Here is a 23,284-nt window from a genome sequence, read left to right as displayed (position 1 = left end):
CTGCAGCTCCCAGGGAGCCTGACCGGGAGCCGGCTGCTGGCGAGGCGCAGGGCTGAACCCGAGCGGGCGCCTCTGGCGGCTCAGGGCCGGGGCGGGCTTTTAGTGGGCTGCTCCAACAATACGGGCCTGGCGCGGAGAAAGGGGCTCGGCTGCAATTGGTACTGGATTTGAATAACGCCACGGGGCCATCAATGGTCATTGTGTCGACGGGTAATGAATCTCCGCTGTCTCTCGGGCTGGCCAGGCAGCTGCAACCTGCGCTCAGGCAGCTCTTAAAGACATAGCATGCCCCTCCCTGGGGGCCGCCTCCCCCCTGCACCGGCCGGACCCTGTGCCCTCCCACCCCCACTCAGCACCCTCCACTCCCAATGCCCCGCCTGCTCCCTCAGCCTGACCCTTTTGCCGGTGGCCCCCTCCCTCCAGGGCCAGGCACCCACATCTCGGTCCTGGACTCTGAACCTGAATCGAGTCTCTCTGAGCTTGACTGACTCCCCAGGAGTGCCCAGAGGACCCCAGAATCTTTTAAGACCCAAGCTGCCTCCCAGCTACATCTTTATCTGTGGTTTCCGGAGTCCTCGCTCCTTAAAGCTCCTTCCCAGGGGTTTCTTTGGAATGTAAGGGGTAACAGCCTGGAGGTCAGAGGGTCACCCCCACCCTAGAACACTCGTCTGAAGAGTAAGGGGGAAGCGTGTAGTCCCAACCAACAGACTGAGGATGCAGTCTCCAGAGACCACACCCCCGAGAGGGATCTGAAGGCTGCTCCTTCCCCTCCCCAAGGACAAGGGCTTGATTCCCAGGCTCCTGGGCTTCTAGCAGCAGCAGCAGTGAGGGAAGCAGGTGGGTGAGAAGAAAGGGCGGGCAGTCTGTTACTGCTTGTCTCCTGTGGCTTTCTTGGGGGGGGCACCCTTCCAGAGCTTCGGGGGCTCTATGGACGGTCTGTGTGTACCCTAAGCAGGTCTGATATAGCAAAGGGCCAGTCTGACATCCCCAGAGTTCAGCCTCACTGACTTCCCCCAGTGAGTGTCACACCCCAGAGGGGACTGCAGGAGTGGCTGGTGTCTCCATGCATCCTGCCTTCTGTCCACCCCAGGCTTCCTCGAGGGCACCCTACCTCCTCCATAAAACACCCTGCACTTTTACCCTGAAATAGTCTCTTGTCCTCAGTCCATGGGCAGCCCTGTCATGTGCCCAGCTGCGCTGTGATTGTGGATTTGCCTGCTTCTCCTCACTAGTGCAGGAAGTGGGTCCGGTGGATCTTTGTGGCTCTGGAACTTGTCTCCTACAGTGCCCTCCCTCAAGCACCTATTAAATGTGTATAGATGTTTGCATAGCCTGTGACTGAGTTACCTACACAGACTTCTGGAGTTCTTAACAAAAGTTAGCTTAATAAAAGACGGAGCCCTGTTAGCTAATATCTCAACTCTGGTTGCTGACAGTAAGTGTACTCCGTGTGCCAGGCACTAAGTGCCTGTAGTCTTTGCTACTCAGGGGCATCAGCTGAATTAAAGAGTCCCAGACCAACCAAGGTAGTAAGCAAAACTCCAGCCCAGATAATGAATGAGTGATAAAGGAAGGCAGCAGCATCTTGCTGGGTTCTGGCAATATCATGGAAAGTAGCTATATGATCAACTCTATTTTACAGATAAAGAAACACTTATGACTAGGAGCCTGCTGGGAGGTGATGGAAGCGGGGTTGGAACCTAAGGTTGTCCAACCTATTGCAAACAGTTTCCTAGTCTTTTCTTCCTTAGCAGATAGGTGCAGAAGACAGACACAAGTGTGCTCAAAGCAGTGGTTTCTAGCAGACACTGCTTAAATTGTTGTTCACCGCGGTCTGGTATGAACACAGCCTGGGTGGATTGGGCATGAAGCTTCAGGGGTGGAAGGTAGGGAAAGGCGTTCCCTTCTGCCTCCTCTTCCCACAGCACTACTGGTTTGGTTTGGTTTGTAGTCCTAGGGATCAGGTCAAGAGCCTTGAGCAAGTGCTCCTGCACAGCCCTCAGGGAACGAGGAGCCAGAGAAAATCCTGCCTCTGGTCATTGCACATTCATGTAAAGCCTACCTCATGGTAGTCAGACAGCAAAGGACAGGCGTTCCTAAAGGAGGTGACCCAGTGTATAGCCGAGGCAGGCTGTAGAGAATGAAGTTCAGAGAAAGTAAGTTGAGGATGGGGTGGGTAAAGATGGACAGACACTGCAGGGGCAGTTCCAGCAGCTTTGAAGCCCGCAAGCAGGAAAGATCATGGCAGGTTGAGTAGCGACGGGATTCCCAGTGTCAGAGCTCAGAAGGTTTCAGATGACCCACCCTGCCAAGCCTGGTGGAGCCTTGGAAGGATCTGTGGCTTTACCCTAAACGCCACACCACGGGGATCTTGAAAGACCCTCAACCAACAGCCAAGTGCACATTTGTTTGCATGTTAGATTTGCTGGGGATGAAGTGGGGAGGGGGGAGGAGAAGTTGAATGATCTGATCCTGACCAGTTAAGCTGCCTGTGGTCTGCTGGTGAAAGCTGGGGGAACAGAGTAGGGTCTGCTAAGTTCGTGGCAGTCTGCACTGACTGGGTTAGTGGGCACCTAGTGTGGTCGTTGACAGCTAAGGGAGGAGAGAGATAACAGTGTTGCTGTCTAGCCGACCCAGGTGGAAACACTCCCAAGTGTTGGTAGAGTTCTCTGAGATTATAGAAGGCAGAGATTCATTCCAACAGGAAGATATGAGAAAACTTTTGGGAGAAGCAGCCTTACCGTGGGCGGGTGAACTCTTCGGAACTGAAGCATGGTTATGACCTGTGGGCTCCTTATACGTGCTCTCTGTGGTATTGAGTATATTCAAACACGTGGCACCTGCTTCCAATGAGGAAGGCTTTATCACACCTCCAACATGTGTGCATGCAACTACACATACAGGTTTGGGTTTCTGTGTGCATTCAACTCATCGAGGGTTTATGAAAGCCAGGTCTCCATTCCTAGTGCTTAGGAGGCAGAGGTAGGCAGATTTCTCTGAGTTCAAGGCCAGCCTGGTGGGTAAAGTGAGTTCCAAGACAGCTAGGGTTGTTACACAGGGAAACCCTGTCTTGAAAAACAAACAAAACACACACTCCAAAAACAAAAACGAAAAGAAAGAAAAGATGCTCTCAGAAGGAAAACAGCAGAGATGTCTATGCCCAGTGTGTGCACTTCCCACCAGAACTGGCATTTTACCAAGGATTTGACCAAACACTGCCCAGCACAAAGGACATGCTCAGGAAACATCTGTTGAATGAATGACAGATAAGTGCATGAATGAATGCTTTATTAGTGCAATAATTAAATGAATGGGTAGATGGATGAACAAGGAAGTGAGTTTAAGACAATCGGGTAAAAGATCTATAAAGAATGGGCAAAAATCAGGTGTGGTGGCACATGCCTGTAATACTAGAACTTGGGAAGCTGAGACAAGATTAAGAATTGAAAACCAAGACAGGAGTGGTGGTGCATACTTTTGATCTCAGCAGAAGCAGGTGAGTCTCTTGTGAGTTCAAGTCCAGCCTAGTCTACAGGGCAAGTTTCAGGACTGCCAGGGCTACACAGAGAAACCCTGTCTCAAAAAACAAAACAAAAATTCAAAGCCAAGCCTGGCAGTGCGCACCTTTAGTCCCAGCAGGTGGATCTCTGTGAGTTTGAGGCCAGCCTGATTACAGAGTGAGTTCCTGGACAGCCAGGGCTGTTACACAGAGAAACCCTGTTTGGGGTGGAGTTGGGGAAGGGGGAAACAAACCAGGACAGGAGTTACGAGCATTTACCGCAGCTGGGCAGTGGTGGCAGCCCACCATTAACCAGCAGTTGGGAGGCAGAGGCAGACAGATCTCTGTGAGTTCAAGACCAGCGTAGTTTACAGAGCCAGGAGTTCCAGGTGAGCCAGGGCTACACGGAGAAACCCCAGAAAAACAGAGCACATACTGCTTTTTCAGAGAACCTCAGTTTGATCCCCAGCACCCATTTCAGGTGGACCACAACTGGTACATGCACACACACACTTTCATACACAAACGTAATAAAGATAAATCTTTGCAAAAGGAGGGGCACTGGAGGGCTAGCTCGGTGGTTAATAGTGCTTCCTGCTCTTGCAGAAGACCAGAGTCTAGTTCCCAGCACCCACATTGGGCAGCTCATGGTCACTGGTAATTTCAGCTCCAGGAAATCCTAGTCCCTCTTCTGATCGCCTCAAGTGCATGTGCACGCACGCGCGGGCACACACACACACACACACGAAACCAGGCTGTGGTGGTACACTTGGGAGGCAGAGGCAAGTGTATCTCTGTGAGTTGTTGCCAACCTGGACTACAGAGTGAGTTCCAGGACAGAGAAACCCTTTCTCGAAAAAACAATAAATAAAACACATCTTTTAAAAAATAATTTATTTTTATTTTATATGCGTTGGTGTTTTGCCTGCATGTATGTGTGAAGGTGTCAGATCCCCTGGAACTGGAGTTACAGACAGTTATGAGCTGCCATGTGAGTGCTGGAAATTGAACCCGGGTCCCCTGGAAGAACAGTCAGTGCTCTTGACTGCTGGACCATCTCTCTAACTCCAATAAAACAAATCATAAAAAAAGAAAACACAAAAATACAAGGACAGGGACTATAGCAGAGAACATTAATGGAGCATTTGGCATTTACCTAACTTTTCCAAGGCCCTGGTTTTGAACCTCAGCACTGAGCTTTTTAAAAACCAGGAAATAAATGGGCAATGACTCAGTGGGTAAAGGTGTTTGTTGCCAAGACTGATCTCTTGAGTTTGATCCCCAGGATCCATGCAGTGGGCAGGAGAGAACTGACTCCTAGGAGCTGCCTGCTCACCTGCATCTGCCACGGCATGTGTATCCCCACCCAGCCACACGGAATAAATAAGTGTAATAAAATTAAATATAAATAGACAGTGAAAAGGATGTAAATGTATGCAGCCCATCAGCTGAGGTTCTGGGGTCAAATAGGGAGTCCATTGAGTTCGGAAGGTCTCCATGTTCAGCTTCATAGGCAAGTCTAGGGGTTCAGGAAGTGTTGAGACCTGTTCTGGGGCCGGGGAAAAGCAGTAGTGGTTGGTACTCTTACATGGTGGATGGTGGCCAGGTGGCCTATTTTTAGAAATTAATTGACAACCCAGCACATGAAGTCATAGACGCTGATGCTAAGTCCCCAGTCCCTAGTCAGGATCTGCGAGCCCTTCACCCTGCATCTCATGTTTGCAGCAGATACCCCTCCCTTGTGTGTGGGGGTGGGAGGGGTTAGGTGGAAGCAAGCCTTTCAGTTCGAAGTGGACACTGAGATAGCCAGACATGGGCTGCACACCTGCAATCCCAGCTACTCAAGGGGCCAGGACAGAAGGAACCCAAGTTTGAACACATGACAGGATTGTCCCAGCAGAGCGCCTGCCTAGCGTGTGCAGCACAGAAGTGAACCTGTCACCATCCGACCAGCCGGCTTGCTCCATCACACTGTGCTGTTGTCTTGCCTGAACTATCTCACTCTGTATGTGTCCTATTTATAAGCTGTCTTGTCTGTCTCTGCACTAGAATGGATGGCTTGTGTGGACAGGATCGTGTCCTGTTCACCACTCCGTCCCCAGCATTTCACCCTCAATAGGTGCCTAGGTCAGGACTAAACAAGCATTGCATAGACCCCTGTAATCCATGAGTTATGGTGTACTGAGCAGCGGGCACCTGGCTAGACATCTGTCATGCGCTGATACATCCCTGGGAGAGAAAGGCTGTGTCTCCATTTTACGGAGAGTAAGCCCCTTGTCCCTAGGCATAGACCTTCTGGGTGGTGGATCAAGGTTGTTGAGCTGTCAGGCTGCAGCGGCCACATTCTCAACTGTTCTACCTGTCCGAGCACCTCAGTGACTGAGCCCCTCTGGAGGTAGAAGCTGTGGGAGGTTACTCAGACTGAGATATGTTGTCTGATTGCATGTATGGGAAATATCTACAACAAACAAACCCATAGAGAGACAGAGTAGGTTGGTGGCGGTGAGGCTGGAGGTAGGTGAAGCTGGAAGATAATGGGAGCTATGTGTAATGGGTGTGGGACTGGCTGACCTCTAGAACACCTGCCTGTCTGCTTCCCTCCTCTCCCTTCCTCCTCTCTGTCTTTCTTCCTTTCTTTCATAGGGCAAGGTCTCACTTTGTAGCCAAGGCTGGCCTGGAACTCATTATATAGCTCAAGCTAACCTCAGACTCAATACCAATCCCCTTGCCTCATTCTCTCTAATGCTGGGATTACATAGGGGCCACCATGCCCTGCTTTATAACTGCGTGTGTGTGTGTGTGTGTGTGTGTGTGTGTGTGTGTGAGAGAGAGAGAGAGAGAGAGAGAGAGAGAGAGAGAGAGATGCTAGGGATTACATCATCTAAGGTCACAGAGGTGGAATGCTAATTCCTAATTCTATCACTGTACTATATGGCCACCTTGGATGTGGGGGAAGGGAGGGAGTTCTTTTTAGAGTGATGTAAGACTAAAATAAGATGTGGTTGTAGGTACAGGACTCAAATATACAAATGTTGAAATTCACACTCTGGGAAAGCAAATTGTATGACCTGTAAATCAAATCACATCTCAGTAAAATTGGTCGGGGCTAAGGAAGTGCACCTTAGCCTTATCTGCTGGGCACATGTCACCACATCTTTGAGCTTCTGTTTCTCAATTAGTGGAAGAGGGAGAAAACGGTGGTGTCTCATTGTATCTCTATGAGAACTAAATGAGATAATATACAACACTACCCCATTTTGTTCAGGAGAAAACCCAGGACCAAAGAAAGAAAATGACTTAATACAGATAGCACAGCTGGTGGTCTCAGGAAGCCGTGAGCCTCTTGGAAGTGCCTTGCCATGTAGCACTATCCAGTCTGGAATAATGTCTTCCAGCCTTCCCACCTCCCACCACTCGGTGATGTCTTCCGCTTCAGATCGACTCTGGGACCCAGTCTCCCTGCTGCCAATGCTCAGAGCATAGGGGACAACCTCTGGACCCTCCAGAGCACAGGGTGCCTTCTCCCTCAGCACCCTATACCCCCCTCTGGGACCACAACTCTGTCTTGCCTTTGCTTGTAATAAAGAAAATGTCTCAGCTACCCTTCCATGGTTGCTTGGCAACCCCAAGGGGGAATGAGGGGTGGGCTCTGGAGCCAATCTGGAGACAAAGAGTAGGATTTGGGTGACATGGAGCCTGTTCTTAGTGCTAACCTGGCCTGGCTGGGGCAGTGGGTGGGTGGGGGCAGGGACTTTCTCCCACCCCAGTGTCTCACACCAATAAATATGGATTAGGGAAATGGGCAGAATTTTTCTCACGGGCCTGAAAGGGCACGCCTGACCTTTCTACCCCCTTTATGTACCAATGTGACAGTCAGAAGAGAGCAAAGAGCAGGACCCCTTGAGATACCTCCCCCATGGCTTTCTGACTGGGGGAAACTTTCACCCTCTTTCCCCTGGCCCCAGACCAGGTCTCAACCCCTCCTGGACCCCTGGCCCAGGGATGAGGAGGATGCTCATTTTCAAGTGAGTATCCCAGCTTCAGGGTCTTAGCACAAAGCAAAGCAGTGAGGTTCTGGACCAGCCCTCCCTGCTCCTGACCCAGCCCTCTGCCCAGTGGCTCCTCATTCTGCCTCCCTATGCCCAGGAACTCCTCAGAGCGTCTATTTCCTGTCATGTCTGCGTGTTCCTCTTCTTTTTCAACCTCGTTCCCATATTTTCCTTCACCCTCCTCTATCTGGTCTTTTTTTCCTCTCTTCTCTTTTCAGTGCCCCATAAAACCGGGAGGCCCTGGTGGCTACTGTGTCGTGTTCATGCAACAAGGATAGAAGGGAGGCTGGTCGGTGATCTCGCCCACTGGTGCACTGGGTCCTTGGCTGCTGGCCTGGGGTGGGATGGGCCACTCTGAATGGAACTAGTGTGGAGACAGGAAAAGCAAACACCTCCATGTGGGCCTCCGTGGCCTTGGGGTGGAGGTGGGGCAGGGGTCTGGGTCAGATCAACCTCTCTATTTGCCCCTGCTGGCTCTTCGACCCCTCGCTTCTCAGACCCTCAACCCACAATGTCCAGAGGACAGTGAGCTGAATGGGATCAAGCCCTCTGGGAGACACCTTTGCTTATAATCTTTTCCTGCTCTTCCCAACCCCCAGGCAGTGCCCTTCCTGCCTGGAGATGCCAGGAAAGTCTGGGCCTGGGATGGGCTGCCTGGCCAACCCTCCAAAATAAGAGCTGAGCGGGCAGTCCTCTTGTACCTAAGCACCCAGCGGTGCCATCTACCTCCGGGCTGAGGGGGACCCCAAGATGCTCTGCCTGGTGAGTGCTCCTCTTTTCTGAAGCCAGGCAGGGAGGGGAAGGCTGTCGTTCCTAGGCTCCTTAAGGCCTCCATAAACTTTCTGTGTCTTCAAGAGCTGTGGCATTTTCTGTTTGGATGGTTCCCCACTGTCTGTGACTGGTGTGTCTGTGGTGGTTTGGGGAGAGGTGTCAAAGGGACAGGATGATAGTTGGAGAAGTTTCATTCTGGGAATGAAGTGGAGAGAAGTGATGAAGGTGGGATGGGGGACCCCAGATTCCAAGCCAACCTTTTTTTTTTTTTTTTTTTTTTTTAAGGCAGGATCACCATGTTTCCTATGCTAGCTAGCCTCAAACTTAGCCTCAGGTACCTGCCACTTTTTGTGACAGGATCTTACAACGTGAACTTAGCTTGCCTAGAGTTTGCTATGTATACCAATACAAGCTGGTTTGGAACTTAGAGAAATCCATTCACCTCTACTTCCCAGTACTTATTTACTGGGATAAAGGGGTACACTGCCACACCAGCCCACTCTTTTGTTTGACTGGCATAATAACAGACTCACATTTAACATTCTAAAAGTAGTTGAGAGATGGTGGTCCACGCTGTAATGGAATCAAGAGTTCAAGGCCAGCCTTGGCTATATACAGTAGTGCTTAAGGCTAAACTGGCCGCATCAGACCCTGTCCATGAATAACTTGCAGAATGAGTTCAGAAATGGGTAGCTGTTCATTCCAGGTGAATGGCAGTCCTGGGGTTGAAGGCGGTCTGGAGGAGGTCAGTGTTGCCGTCACTCTGCCACCTGTGTAGCTCAGTTCCTTTGGATGGAGTCAGGCACGGGGTAGGAGAAGTGGAGTCTGGACCACTCTTCGGGTCTCCTTCCTTGCTGTCAGGGTCCAGACAACCCCTGCTGCTGTCGGGGTCACTGCAGTTTTCAGAGTTTTTCCCGGAACAGATCCTAGAGTATAGGGACCCCTTTGCTCTTGGTGTCCAGCCATAACCCCTCATGTTGTATTCAAGAACCAACCACTTTATGGAAAGGGAAGCTAATGGCATGTCATGATGTCCCAGTGGTGCCCTGTGTGAGATACGATGTGCTGGCACTTGGTCCTGGTCTGAAGGGTTCCCTCTACTGCTTCAAGGCACTGTTCTGAGACCATCATTGAAGGTCACCCAATGGGCACTACACAGACCCACAGCCTAAAGCTGGTGCCACAAATCTTTAAGTGACCTTTTGTGTTGCCTTTATTTCCTGGCCTCCACAGGGGTAAAGGGGAGTGGGGTGTGTGTGTGTGTGTCATTGTGTCCAGTCCCCTGCATCTGGGTGTCTACTCAGGCCAACTTCTGCTCACAGACAAGAATCAATCCAGATTTTAAAGGCACCTGCTCTGAGGGTGGAATTCCCCCTGGGGATAATCAAATATTTATTTATTCATGGCCTTCTGTTGGGAGGGGAGGCCCTTCCACCCTAGCTCAGCAGAAGCCAGCTGCCTCCTCACTCCTTCCCACTGGGGAAGTCAGGGGCTCAGCAGCCTGGCCCTGGGCAGGTCACTCCACGTCTTTCATTCTCAGCTGGTCAACTTTAGAGCAGGGTTCATGAGACACCGTTTTGTGAGGTTGACTGGGGTTCAAACGATCAGAGGGGGTGGAATCCAGGAAGGACTTAGTAAGCTGGTGACTGGCACCTGGGGATTGCCAGAGTGGAGCAGGGGCAAGCCTCCTCTCTCCACCACCGATGTCTTTGCAGATTGAATCTCACTGGGTTGCGCAGGCTGATCTCCGACTCTTACAGCTCAGTGCCTTGTGTAGCCTCAGCGTCTTCAGTAGATGGAGCTCCTCCTGGTGTCCCTCCCCAACCTTGCCATCGCCATAATGAAACCCTCCTGCCACAAGGAAAGCCTCCTGTTTTCAACGGTGTTGTTCATTTGGCATCTTTATTACAGATGGGGAAACTGAGGCCTGGAGTGGGGAAGGACCTATTCAGGGTTACTAAACGTTTTCTGGGAGAGTAAGAAGTGATTCTCAAAACTGCTTCATTCCTAGTTATACTGTCTCTCCTCCATCCCTCTGCCTCAAGTCCTCCCCAGGTGTGTCCATGCCTGGCACAGGAGGGCCTGGGCAAACCTGGGAGAGTTGCGAACAGAGCCTGGCAGTGGCTCAGGCTCTGAGGCCAGCTCGCTCTCAGCCTCAGCCCTTTGTCTGAGGCTTTGTGATGGTAAGTGCTGCTCCTAAATCAGGTCTGTGACACTGTTATTGTTGCCCAGGGCGCACAGAGTCTAAACTTTTCCCCTGAGGTCAAGAATGTGGCCAGTCCCCAAGCAGTCCAGAGCAAGGCCTGGGTGGCTGGGGGTGGGGCTGGGGCCTCACCCCGAGCTAGGGCGAGATATGTGGAGGGGAGGGGGTCAGGAGGAACAAAACGCTTTGAAATGCCTCCTCTCCATCACTGCCAACATTGTCCGCTGCCCGCGGGGGGCCTGGCACCGCCTCGCCGGGGCTCCGGCCCCCAGCCCTGGCCAGGCCTGGCCCAGCATCGGAAAATGGACAGAAGGTTATTGTCCCTTCCCGCAGCCCTTTGTCTGCCCCAGTTCCAGATGTCTAGGCTGGGACCAGGGAACTGACCCATGGTGGGCAGGGAGGAGGGGACAAAGAGGGAGAACACGGGTCACTGCATCCTGAGGAGTCGTTCCCAGACCCTGATATCCCACCCAGCCACAGCCAAGTCACCTTCTGGGCCATTTTAGCCTTGGGTTTGTCCCTATTCCTTGGCCCTCTCCCCAGACCAGGTTAGAGCAGGAGGCCTTGGGAGACCCAGAGGCAGGCTGAACCCCTCTACCCAGGTAACTACCTTGACCTTGAGTCTGCTTTCCTGTGTAGGAGACTCCTGAGCCACTAAGGACAGAGCTCTACCTACAAGCTCCACTCTGAACCTAGAGGCACCCATGGTAAAAGGGTGTCTCTGCCCCTTACTGATTGTGGTCCGTAGTCTTACTGACAAGAGAGGACATTTCCCAGCAATTCTCAGTTGGGTTGTGGGCAGACCATTACACCTGCATGGTGAAACCAGGGTCAGTTATTCTCGTCTCCGTTTTCCAGCTGTGGAGACAAAAAGGCTGAGAGGGAGCCGCTAACCCCAAGCCAGGCAGCCAGGAGCAGCCAGGAGGCTGGGATCCTCGCCCAGGCCGACCACAGCCACCAGGAGGAGGAATCGCTAGTAAATACTTGGAAGGTGCCTTGGCCTAGCTCTTCATCTGGGACTAGTGGTGTTAACTCTCTTCGTTGGTTTTCCCATTTCCCAGATGGGGCTCCCCAGCCCAGACCAGGAAAGAGGGCTCAGGGGAACTTAAGTAGCTCAGAGGGCCGGTCTGCAGCCACCAGCGCTGAGCAGCGTCCAACCAGCTCTTGGTGACTGAGGCACTTCACAGCTTGGGTTTCCTACTTTTCTCTTCGGTAAATACTCCCGCATGTCACAAAGTTGTCAAAAACCATCAAATGAGTTGTGAAGGCATTTAATTAAACTCCTGGTGGCTTTAAGGCTAACAGGAGGATAGCTATTGTTATAATTACTCTCAGTTGGTAACATTTATCCCTTTGAACCTCACTTGGGTCGTCTGGGGACAAAGCTCTGTGGAGAGGGGCATGGTAGTTGTTGAGGGAGTTGACGACAGTTATACTTAGTCTTCTCGGGGTCTCTAGAAGTTTCTGCTAAGTCTGGAGAATGCAGAAAGCTGGGAGGCAGATGCAGCTGCCCGGACCCGAGGAGTTAACCACTCCCAGGCCCTGGCCCAGTAGGGCTGCCACGCTGCAACCTAGAAACGATTTTAGCAGAGGAGCCAGGGCTACTTTCTGATGGGCAAAACAGCTGGCTTCTTAGGGAAAACATCTGGCCTAGTCCCAGCATCCTAAGAGCAGAGACAGAACCTCAGAGGACAGAATCACATCTGGGGGTCCTCAAAGAAGAAGGCATAATCAAGAGGGAGAGGGTGGTTCTTCGGAGCATGTGGGTGTCGGGTGGATACCCCGGAGACAAGGGGTGTGGACCAATTTCTACTGCAGAAGCCAGAGTATGCTAAGTTTAAACAGACTGGGCAAGAGTATCTCCAGTTGGGATCTGGGGTCTTAATCTTCCCTCAAGCAGGACAAATGAAGGACAGGGGAGCCTAAAGTGGACAAGTCCCCACTCTACCCTGTCTTCTTGGAACTGGGCTTGAAACCAGAGGTGAGAATGGTGCCCAGGCGGCTCTCCTGGTCAATTGAACTGCACCCAGAACCAAGAACTGGGTGAAGGCTCATCCTCTGGCCAGGATCGTGGGCTTCTGTAACCACAGAGCAGGACAGGGTCGCAGAAAGCCTCCAACCCAAGAGACGGGAAGCTGACAGCTGGTAAGAGCTCTATCCAAACATCCTCTTTGCCTCAAGTGCCCATCCCCAGCCTACCTGACTGCCAGGCTGTGACAACTTGCAGCCTAGAGCCCTGACTACCCCTGGGCTTGGCGGGGAAGCGATACTTGGGACCAGGATAGACAGGTTGAGTAGGATAGGCTGAGGGTTATGGTGGCATGAGGCAAGACTCCATCTGAGCTATTTACCTCCAAGTCCCAGAGACCTGGCACCCTTAACTCTTCTGTGACCAAGGGGTCTTCTCTAGCTTGCCTTCCTGACCCTCCAGAGTTAACCCCTTCCAATTTGAGTGCATCAGCTTTTGGCTGGTACACTTTTCTGGTATCACCTTTTCTCCCTGGTAAAGGACATGCCAGTGATCGCCAAACCTTGGTTCCCAGTGGGATGTGGACCCTAGGGGAAGGGGACAGTTCTTCCAGGGTCTCCAGTTCAGGATATCCAACTGAAGCCCTGGGATACTGGCGCCACCACATGGTTCTGTGCAGAACTACAGTGGCTGAGGGGCTCAAGAATGCCGACGGGCAGAAACCCTGAGAGCGGCCCTTACATCTGGTCTCCATTCTACTCAGCCAGCTGGGTACCGCAGTAACTGTTTTCCAGGCACTGAGCATTACCTATCAGAACCCAGAGCTCAGGGCTCAGCGTCCAGTTCCAAGCTCTATACAACAGCAGTTCCAAAGCTCAGCCTGAGCCGGAATTACCTGGAATTTTAAAACGGATGACTTGGGGTGTGGGAGGTGCAGGTCGGTGGTAGACTGTAGCATGGATCTCTGGGTTTGACCCCCAGAACCTTAAGAAAAAGGCCAGTCGTGGTAGTAAAAACCTGTAATAGCACAATTCATGAGTCTAAGGCAGAAGGGTCAGGTAGGTGCTCCTAGCCATTCTTGAGTACATAGTGAGACTGTCTCCAGAAAGGAGGGAAAAATGTTAAAAAAGGAAATAGTTCATTTGATTCCACTCCCAAACTTTCAGACTTCCTAGGCATGGGGATGTGGTTGATATTTGCTTTTCCTTTTTTCTAATAAGGTAGGGTCTTGATATGAAGACAGGTAGCCTATGCTGACCTGAAGCACCCAGTTCTCGTGCTTTAGCCTTAAGTCGGCTAAGATTACAGACCTGCACCGCAAATCCTAGCTTTTGTAATTTGATGGAAGGGAGGAGAATGGATGGCTGACACAGGGTCTTACTGCTTAACCCTGGCTGGCCTTGAACTTGGGGCAGTCTTTCTTCATCAAGCCTCCTGGCTGCTGGGACTACAGCATGAGCTGTCCTGCCTCGCTGGCCTTTGCACAGGTGAGGCCTAAGATACTGGTCTAAGGACCTTGGCTGATTAGCACTGTAACTTCAAAACCTCTGTGAACTTAGCCCATGCCACTTTAAAGAATACATCTCATAGCTGGGCATGGTAGTACTTGCCTTTAATCCCAGAACTTGGGAGACATAGGCAAGCAGATCTCTGAGTTCAAGGACAGACTGGTCTATAGAGTGAGTTCCAGGACAGTCAGGGCTGTTGTACAGAGAAACCTTGTCTAGAAAAACAAAAACCAAAACGAGAACACATATCATAGTTGGGTATGGACACATGCCTTTAATCCCAGTACTTGGGTGTCAGGAGCAGGTGGATCTCTGGGAATTAAAGGCCAGCCTGGTCTACATGGTGAGTTCCAGGCCACTCAGAGTTATATGATGGGACCCTGCCTCAACATCTCATCACCCAAATAATATATCTCATGATATTTTTAGGGTCCAAAAAGATGCAAGTGGGTGGATTGACACTTGGTGATCTCAGAGTATATGGATCCTGGGAATCCAGTTCAGGTGTCAGGCTTTGCACCATGAACCTTTACCTGCTGAGCCTTCTCCTCCGCCCTCGTTTTTGTCTTCTTTGGTAGAGTGCCACTGTGTGTACTAGGCTGGCTTCACCCTTGCAACCATTCTCCCGCCTCTGCTTTTGGAGTGCTGGAATTGCAAGCATGCAAGTATATGTCACCATGCCTAGTTTTTCTCTTTTCTTTTTTAAAAAATATTTGTTTGTTTGTTTGTTTTATGTATGTGGTGTTCTGTCTGCATGTGTGTCTGCAGGCCAGAAGAAGGCACCAGATCCCACTCTAGATGGTTGTTGTGAGTCACCTTATGGGTGCTGAGTAAGTGAACTCAGGACCTCTAGAGAGCAGCCAGTGCTCTTAACCACTGAGTCGTCTCTCCAAGCCCCTCTTTTTTTATTTTTTAAACACAAGGTCTCATGTTGCCTAGGCTGACTTGGAACTTCTTATGTTGCCATGGACTCCTTCCTGATCCTGTTGTCTCCATGCTTGATATATCTGCCCACCCCCAGACTGGAGATTGATGCCAGGGCCTTATGAACACACTATACCATTGAGTTACAGGTCAACCTCCCTGCTCAGCTTCCTCATTCTCTCTTTCTTTCACACTGTAACCCAGGCTATTAGACTTTCCTCAAACTCATTATGTAGCCCAGGCTAGCCTCAAACTCAAAGTAATCCTCTTGTCTCAACTCCCACGTTTTAGTGTTGTAGGTTCGAGACAGCATCTCTAATTCAGAATGATTTTTTTTAGATTTAATTATTTTTATTTTATGTAGCATTGTACCCACTTTTATGTTTGTATATCATTTGGAGTGCCCTCTGGAGCCCGAAGATGGCAACAGATAACAGATAGCCCTGGATTTGTGTGTGTGTGTGTGTGTGTGTGTGTGTGTGTGTAGCCTTAGCTATCCTGGAACTAGACCAGGCCGGAGTTGAACTCACAGAGATACACCTGTCTCTGCCTCCACAGAGCTGGCAGAAGCTAGGCAAACTCTTTGTCTAGCCATCATTGTTTTTGTTTTTTTAAATGTATTCTTTATTGTATTTATTGATTGATCATGTGTATGAACACGTATACCCATGCAGGTATGGGAGGTCAAGGTACATCTTTTAGGATTTGGCTCTACCCTTTCATCGTGTGGGTCCTGGGGTCAAACTTAGGTTGTTATGCTTTGTGGTGAGCTCCTTTGTCCACTGAGCTGTCTCAGCAGCCCTAGCCATCTGACACTGTGTTGAACTTTTTAGCTTCCAGAACTGTGAGCTATTCTGGAGCCAGACAAGGTGGAGCTCTAGGCTTGCACTGTTGTTTGTGTGTTTATTTTGAGACAAGATTTTGCTTCACTTTATTACATTTATTGTAGCGCAGGCTGGCCTTGAAGAGCTCTCTGCTCTTGCCTCCCAAGAGCTGCGGTGATAGGTAGCCTCTGTCACACCAGCAGGCATTTTAGAGAGGGCTATGGGCAGGATCAGTCCCAGAGAGAAAGCCTGGTCGTGGTGGTGTTGAGAGGTGAGTCTGGGTGAGTGGTGCCAATGAGCTGCAGAAGGAGGGTGGCCATGTGCAGGAGACACAGCCAGCCAGGGACAGAGACACTCGAGGGGCAGCTTCCAGGGACTAAGCACATGGAGGTGCCCTTCCCTGGAGGGGCAGAGAAATTATTAGGTTTGGTGGAAGACTGGAGTTCTATTTTGGGAAGGTGGAGTTTGAATATAAGTGGGGAGCAGTAGGGTTGGGGTCCAGAAAGATGGTGTGGCTCTCGCTGTCAGCTGCTGGACAGCTGCTGACCCCTCTTGGACCAGCTCCTTTGGAGGAGGAAGAGTTTGCTTGTGGGAGTGGCTGGAGGATGCTGGTCGTGCTAGGTAGCCTTGTTGTGAGTCAAGTAGTGAACAGAAAGAGTTTCTCCGTTCTCGAGGGAGAGACGCCAGGCGGCTGCAGAGACCTCGCGGACATCTTGCTGTGCTCTTGTTTTAAGTTGGGAGAGATGAAAGTCGCTTGGAATTTAGAAGGAAGATTGGAGAAGAAGAGGTTGTGGGTACAGGAAAGGATGGTATGGAGGTTGGGACTTCTGTTGGGAGGATGGGGAAGTTTTTCCACTGTAAAAGACAACAGAAGCTGGCTTGGGGGAAAGGAGGGGAAACTCTGGGGGATGTAAAAGAGAGTTGCCGGGGCCACAGAACATGGCTTGGGGCTCACTGGTCAGGGTTGGAGTCAAAGGCATTTGATAGAGCAGGGAAGACAGAGGCAGGAGCACAGGAACACAGGGTTGCAGAGCTGGGCGGGGCCTGGAGCTGGGCGGGGCCTCGATGAGGGTGGAGATCAGGAGTTAGTTGGACTCCAGAACTTTTCTAAGCAGGAGTGATGGGAAAGTTGTGGGGAATAGGAGCAGTGACAGGCTGGAGGGCTGGTGGCACCGGGAGGGTGCAGAGGGAGGAAGCAGCTGGAGCTGTCAGCGTGCTGGAGAAGACTCTAGGCCTGGGATGCTCCACAAGTTCCTCCTGAGTCCCTTTGGGCCATTATGACAAAATATAGCCTAGATTACGGTGAGCAGGAGAAATGTGGTTTTGTTTACTTTCCTCAGTGGCCTTCCTTCTTTCCTCCTCCTTCTTTACTTCCTCCTTTCTTTTCTTTCAATGTATTTGCCTATTTCTCTGTGTGAAAGATATCTGTATGTATTTGTGTATTCCTTGATTTCTCTGTCTTTTGTTTGTTTGTTTGAGACAGGGTTTCGCTGTGTAACTCTGACTGCCCTGGGAACTCGCTCTGTAGACCAGGCTAGCCTCGAACTCACAGAGTTCTGCCTGCCTCTGTCTCCCGGGTGCTGGAATTAAAGGCATACATAGCTATTATTTTTAATTTGTGTGTGTGCATGTGCAGATTCGTGTGTGCATGTGCACATGAACACTACAGTGCCTTGGGCAGCCAGACATAGGGGGATCCTGAGTTTGAAGGCATCCTGCAACTACAGAGCAAGACCAGCTTGGACCAGGCATGGTGTCCCATGTCTACAATCCTGATACTCAGGCTTGTCTCAGGAAAACAAAACACAGGGGACTTGGGGGTAGGTGGGGTGGTGACTCCATCGGTAAAGCGCCTGCCTAACCATCATAAGGACCTGAGTAACTCAGGTAAAAATTGGGCACAGGGGCACATGTCTGTAACCCAGATCTGAGGGGTTCAGGAGGATCTCTAGCCTAGTGTCAGGATTATCAACATGGGACACCATGCCTGACCCAAACTGGTCTTGCTCTGTAGCTGCAGGATGCCTTTGAAGCCAGGATCCTCCCGCTCTGGCTACCCAGCTCTAAGGTGCAGGTATGCTCCACGGTGCCTCCTAGCTCAAGGAAGTTTTTGCTCACAGTTTTGGAGATGCGGGGCGTGGGGGGGGATGTAAGAACAAGATCCAGATGATCTGGTGTCTGGTGAAGGCCTGTTCCTCACAGATAGCACCTTGTGGTTTGAGGACTTCTCTCGGGTCTTCTTTATTTTTGGAAGAGAGAGAGAGGGAAAAAAAACCAGGCAGTGATGGCACATGTCTTTAATCCCAGCAGAGAAAGGTAGATGTCTGAGTTTGAGGCCAGAGATCTATAGAGCAAGTTCAAGGACAGCCACAGAAACCCTGTCTTGAAGAAGAAAAAAAAGGAAGAAAGAAAGAAAGAAAGAAAGAAAGAAGGAAAGAAAGAAAGAAAGAAAGAAGAAAGAAAAAACTGTGTTTATGTGTTTGACTATTTTGCCTGCTGGTGTGCTTATGCACCATATGAGTGTTTGGTAGAGGCGAGAAGAGGGTGTCAGACCGCCTGGAGCGGCTGTGAGCCTCCATGTGAGTGCTGGGAATTCAGGTTCTCTGTGAAAATAGTCAGTGCTTTTAACTGCTGAGCCATTTCTTCAACCCCACTTTTGATGTTGTTTTGTTTTGTTTGTTTTTCAAAACAGGGTTTCTCTATGTAGCAATTCTGGCTGTCCTGGAACTCACTCTGTGGCCCAGACATCCTGCCTGCCTCTGTCTTTCAAGTGCTATAATTAAAGGTATGTGCCATTCACCCCCACCCCATCCCTTCAGCCACATTTTTTTAAAAAATTTTTTGAGGCACAGTTTCTCTGTGGCTTTGGAGCCTGTCCTGGAACTAGCTCTTGCAGACCATGCTGGCCTGGAACTCACAGAAATCCACCTGCCTCTGCCTCCCGAGTGCTGGGATTAAAGGCATGTGCCACCACCGCCATGCTAAGTCACATTTTTTATTGGTTATTTTTTTAATTAATTAATGTATTTATTTATTTATTTATTTATTTATTTATTATGTATACAATATTCTGTCTGCGTGTATAGGCCAGAAGAGGACACTAGACCCCATTACAGATGGTTGTGAGCCACCATGTGGTTGCTGGGAATTGAACTCAGGACCTTTGGAAGAGCAATCAGTGCTCTTAACCTCTGAGCCATCTCTCCAGCCCTTTATTGGTTATTTTTGAGATGAGGTCTTACTGTAGCCCAGGCTTGCCATCCTCCTGCCTCAGGCTCCTAAGTGCTGGAATTGCAAGTGTGACCCACCAGTCTCAGCCCTTCCCTCTTCCTTCTTCTCCTCTTCTTCTTTTTTGAGACAAGATTTCTCTGTAGCTTTGGAGTCTGTCCTGGAGCTCACTCTGTAGGCCAAGCTGGCCTCAAACTCACAGAGATCCACCTGTCTCTGCCTCCAGAGTCCTGGGATTAAAGGTGTGCACCATCACTGCCTGACCCCTCATTTTTTTTTTAGACCCGTCTACCTATTTATTTATTTATTATGTGCCTGCACACCAGAAGAGGGCGCCAGATCTTATTATAGATGGTTGTGAGCCACTGTGTAGTTGCTGGAAATTGAACTCAGAACCTCTGGAAGGGCAACCAAAGAACAGTCACTGCTCTTAACCTCTGAGCCATCTCTCCAGTCTCCCCTCTTTTCCTAGTCCCATGGCGCTGTTGACTAGATCTCACTTTTGAGCAGGTGGCGGGGGTGGGGGGTGGGGGGCACACTCTGACCACATCACTTCTGCACTAATACATGGGCAGAGGCTCTAGATGTGTAGGATGGGGACAGCTTTAGGGAGAATCCTCATTGGGGACTGGGAATACCTCTGCCAGGGACTGACAAGCAAGAGGGAGGAGGACTCCGGCTTCCCTCCAGGATGTTTCGAGGGGTCCTTCTCATTGCAGGACCATTGGCCCGAAAATAGCCCACCAGAGCTAGGCTAGAGATCAGACTCCAGGGTTCAGCCCCCAGGATGCAGTTCATCACCAGGTAAACCTTTCTTTATTGAACCTACTCCTTCCCGTCCGGTCAGTATAGGTAGTGTGCACCAGCCTCGTGTGCTCCTTCCCTTCTCTAGTGTCAGAACAGGCGGAAGGGGAACCCTGGGAAGCAGACATGCAAGTGGAGCAAAGGTGAATATAAAGGTCTCTCTTCCAACCTGGCTCAGACTCGCGGGGGGGGGGGGGTGCGGGGGAGGGCGGGAAGAGAAATCCTCAAATGCATTCTTTCTCAAGGACCCCTAGCAGACCCTCATGTTAGGTGTTATCAATCAGGTTTTACTTGTGAGGATGGGGAGACTCAGGGAAAGGTTGGTGACAGATACCCAGCTGGAACTTTTGGAGTCCTTATCCCCACCCCCGACCCTTTCACCCCGACAGGGTCCTAAGACTCGCCCTATCCTAAAGGAGGCTGTATCTCCTATTTTGAAGTGGAGCTGAGTGACCATCAGGGGTACTGTGGTGCTCGCCAAGTCCTATACTCAATCTGAGTGGGCTTTGCTTACTTTAAGGGCCAGAGCGTGGAAGGTGATGATAGGACTCGCCCAGAACAGCCGCACCCGGTCCCCGCCCCAAGCCGGAGCTTGCTCTCCAGCCCGTCGCGCGTCATCTGGAGGGTATGTGGAGTTCCCCGATGGGGCCGCCAGAGGGCGCCGCAGACAGAGCAGGGGTCGGAAGTCGGGGCTCCCCGCGAAGCCGCCAGCCTCACGGGCCCACCGCTGAGGGTCAGGGAGTCAGGATTCCGGGGTGCCCGAATTCCAGGAGTGAGATGAACGTCCAGGGTGCGACGGGCACACCATAGTCCCCGGATTCTCCCTTGCTTGTCGTCGCCTTTTGAGGTCCACACAGAGAGGGCAGTCCCGGGGACGCGTCTGGAACAGGTGTCTGGCCCAGGACATCTAGAGCCCAGGCTGAGAAGAGGATAGTGGAGCCTGCAGGCGCCAGCGAGGGGCATAGGGGCCCCACTGCTGTGGCCACGCCCCTCAAAGACCCCGCCTCCATGCCCCGCCCGTCCCGCCCCCTCCCTGCCGCGGTGGGAGACCGGGGGCCTCTGCAGCCACCCAGTCCCGCCATGAGCATTGCCTCGCTCCTGCCTCTGCTGTTTCTGCTGGGACCCCGGCTCCAGGCTGCGGGTGTCACAGAGCCAACGCTGCCCTCTGTGGTCCTTGCTATCCTGGCCCGCAATGCCGAACACTCTCTGCCCCACTACCTGGGCGCACTGGAGCGCCTGGACTATCCCCGGGCCAGGATGGCCCTCTGGTGAGAGATCCATGGGTGGGCACATTTGGGCATCAAGTCCCAGGATCCCGGACAGCCTTTGACCGAGAGGCTTCGTTGCTCCTGCCCAGACACCACCCGGGCAAGCTCCTCCCTCCCAGACTTGCCCGCAGGGCCTCAGGCCCTTCAGCGGGGTCCCTAATCTGTCGAGGGGCAAGGGCAGACCTCTGAGGCCATGGATGGGCACAAGGACATCCACCCCTCCTTTGGGCCTCCTACTCATCCCGAGCTTACCCTGGGTTAAGGTTAGACCTGTCCTTTCTGACCCAGTCCTTGGAGCTCACACTGCATCTCAGTGGGGACCTGTGGTCAGCTTGGTCAGTAGAACACGCAGGAGCCTCGGAACAAGGATCGGTCAGACTGGAGTTTTCTAGAGAGCAGGTGGAGGGAGCCCTCAGCTCCAGGCTGCATGCTGGGCAGGGGCACCAGGCTGAGTCCCCTCCCCAGTGGTACTGCCACTCTCTCCAGGTAAAGGGACTGGTGGGTTCCTGGTGGGGCTGTGGTCCCATAGGCCGCTGGACCCAGAGGCTACAGCAGCCTGCCTATGAAAGTCTAAGCAGGGAGGAGCCCAAGCTGAGGTTGGAGATAACTGCCCCTCACAGCACACCAAAGTTGGGCTGGGGTGGAGCTGTGGCCTGGGGAGGCTGCCCACAGTTTGGGAGTTAGTTCCCACCCTTGTAGGACTTGACACGTAGTTAGTCTTCACTTCTGGGGAACTGGCTTAAAGGGGCAGTATCGCCTAAAACCTGGGCTCTTGACTAGGCGTCCCACCTCTGTTATGAGAGCCCCTTCCCCAACAGAGGGAAAGCTGTGTTCCATGGTAACAGAGCGCGGGCCTCCAGCACTTTCCTGGGTTGCTCAGAGCGTGGTGTAGCCCTCATCACCACTTAGGGCAGAGAAACTGTTTTGTCTGACTCGGAGATGGAAAGGGCCTGGCTTGTGGTGCTGTGAAGACAGAAGACAATGAGGGGACATAGCAGGTGCAATGTCAAGATCAAGTGCACTCAGAGTGAGGCTGTGGCTCAGTGATCAGGGGTGCTCGCTGTATACAAGTCTCTAGGTTCAATCCCAGCAAGAGGCCCAAAATTAGAAGGGAGGACGTGAAGCCCAGAGAGGGGCAAAACTTGCTCGAGGTCACACAGCATCTCTGGTCTCTCCACTGCAGCATACCTCTCCTCCGTAGCTCTCAAGACAGACCAGACTTGAGGGTGTCCAAGGGCACTTCAAAGGCAAGTGCACCTCGGGGCTCCAGCCCTTCGGTGGCCGTGGTCTCTCAGTCTTCCTGTCCTGTGCTCACAGGTGTGCCACAGATCACAATGTGGACAACACCACAGAGATGCTGCGGGAGTGGCTGGCTGCTGTGGGCCGTGACTACGGGGCTGTGGTCTGGAAGCCTGAGGAAGAGGCCAGGTGACCTGAGGGCAAGGGTTCTGGAGAAGACAGAAAGCAGCTGTTACCAGTGTCAGCCAGTCCCCAGAACAGGCTGTCCACTGCCCTGCAGAGAAGGAGAACGCCTCACCTCTTTGCCTCCTCAGGCCCTACCCAGATGAACAGAGCCCCAAGCACTGGACCAGAGAAAGGCATCAGTTTGTGATGGAGCTGAAGCAGGAAGCCCTGACCTTTGCCAGGGCCTGGGGAGCTGACTACATCCTGGTGAGGAGGCCTGGCCTGGGAATAGGTAGGAGTGGGAGGTACTGGTAACCCCGACGGAAGTCTTGGTTATGACCAAACCACCAGGCTGGATCATGAGCCGAGACCCTGCATTTAAGCTCATACTTGGACATAACTTAGTTTATATGCTGTGCCTAGCTAGGTTCCTGAGCTTTTGCCTAGAGTATAAACCAAGCCTGAATCCCAGGACTAGAGCACAGAGTAGATTTTTTTAAATATTTATTTTTGTTTCATTTATTTATTTATTTGTTTATTTATTTGCCTTTTCAAGATACTTTTTTTCTGTATACCTCTGGCTGTTCTGAATTCAGTCTGTAACTGATCTCAAACTCAAAGATCCACCTGCCTCTGCCTCCTGAGTGCTGGGAATAAAGGCGTACGCCACCACTGCCCTGAGCTTATTTTTGTTTTATGAAAATGGGTGTCTTGCCAGCATGTACGTCTGTACACCTTGTGCATGCAGTGCCCAGAGAGGCCAGGAGAGGACATCAGATCCCCGGAAATGGAGCTACACTCAGTAGTGAGCCACCATATGGTTGATGGAAGAG

At 51.6% G+C, this 23,284-nt stretch overlaps 1 protein-coding gene across 5 annotated transcripts in view; it reads left to right on the top strand.

The window, feature by feature from the left end:
- Cercam (cerebral endothelial cell adhesion molecule) overlaps positions 1-23,284 on the top strand; it is a 34,316-nt gene that overhangs the window by 2,058 nt on the left and 8,974 nt on the right. Inside the window, exons 1-7 of one of the 5 annotated variants that reach the window (XM_085681431.2) lie at positions 11,571-12,667; positions 18,440-18,532; positions 19,695-19,779; positions 19,868-19,922; positions 20,300-20,404; positions 22,365-22,475; positions 22,601-22,718. In XM_085681431.2, coding sequence (XP_085537557.2) covers positions 19,906-19,922; positions 20,300-20,404; positions 22,365-22,475; positions 22,601-22,718 — 351 coding nt within the window. In that variant the 5' untranslated portion in view covers positions 11,571-12,667; positions 18,440-18,532; positions 19,695-19,779; positions 19,868-19,905. Of the gene's footprint in view, positions 1-11,570; positions 12,668-18,439; positions 18,533-19,694; positions 19,780-19,867; positions 19,923-20,299; positions 20,405-20,772; positions 21,048-22,364; positions 22,476-22,600; positions 22,719-23,284 lie in introns of those variants that run through there. The other 4 variants (XM_085681432.2, XM_048431919.3, XM_048431914.3 and 1 more) reach the window with 4 other exon arrangements.

Source organism: Myodes glareolus, chromosome 21 (assembly GCF_982192425.1).
Source record: "Myodes glareolus chromosome 21, mMyoGla1.1, whole genome shotgun sequence".
Taxonomy (NCBI): Eukaryota; Metazoa; Chordata; class Mammalia; order Rodentia; family Cricetidae; genus Myodes; species Myodes glareolus.
This window is presented reverse-complemented; position numbering and strand designations above follow the sequence as displayed.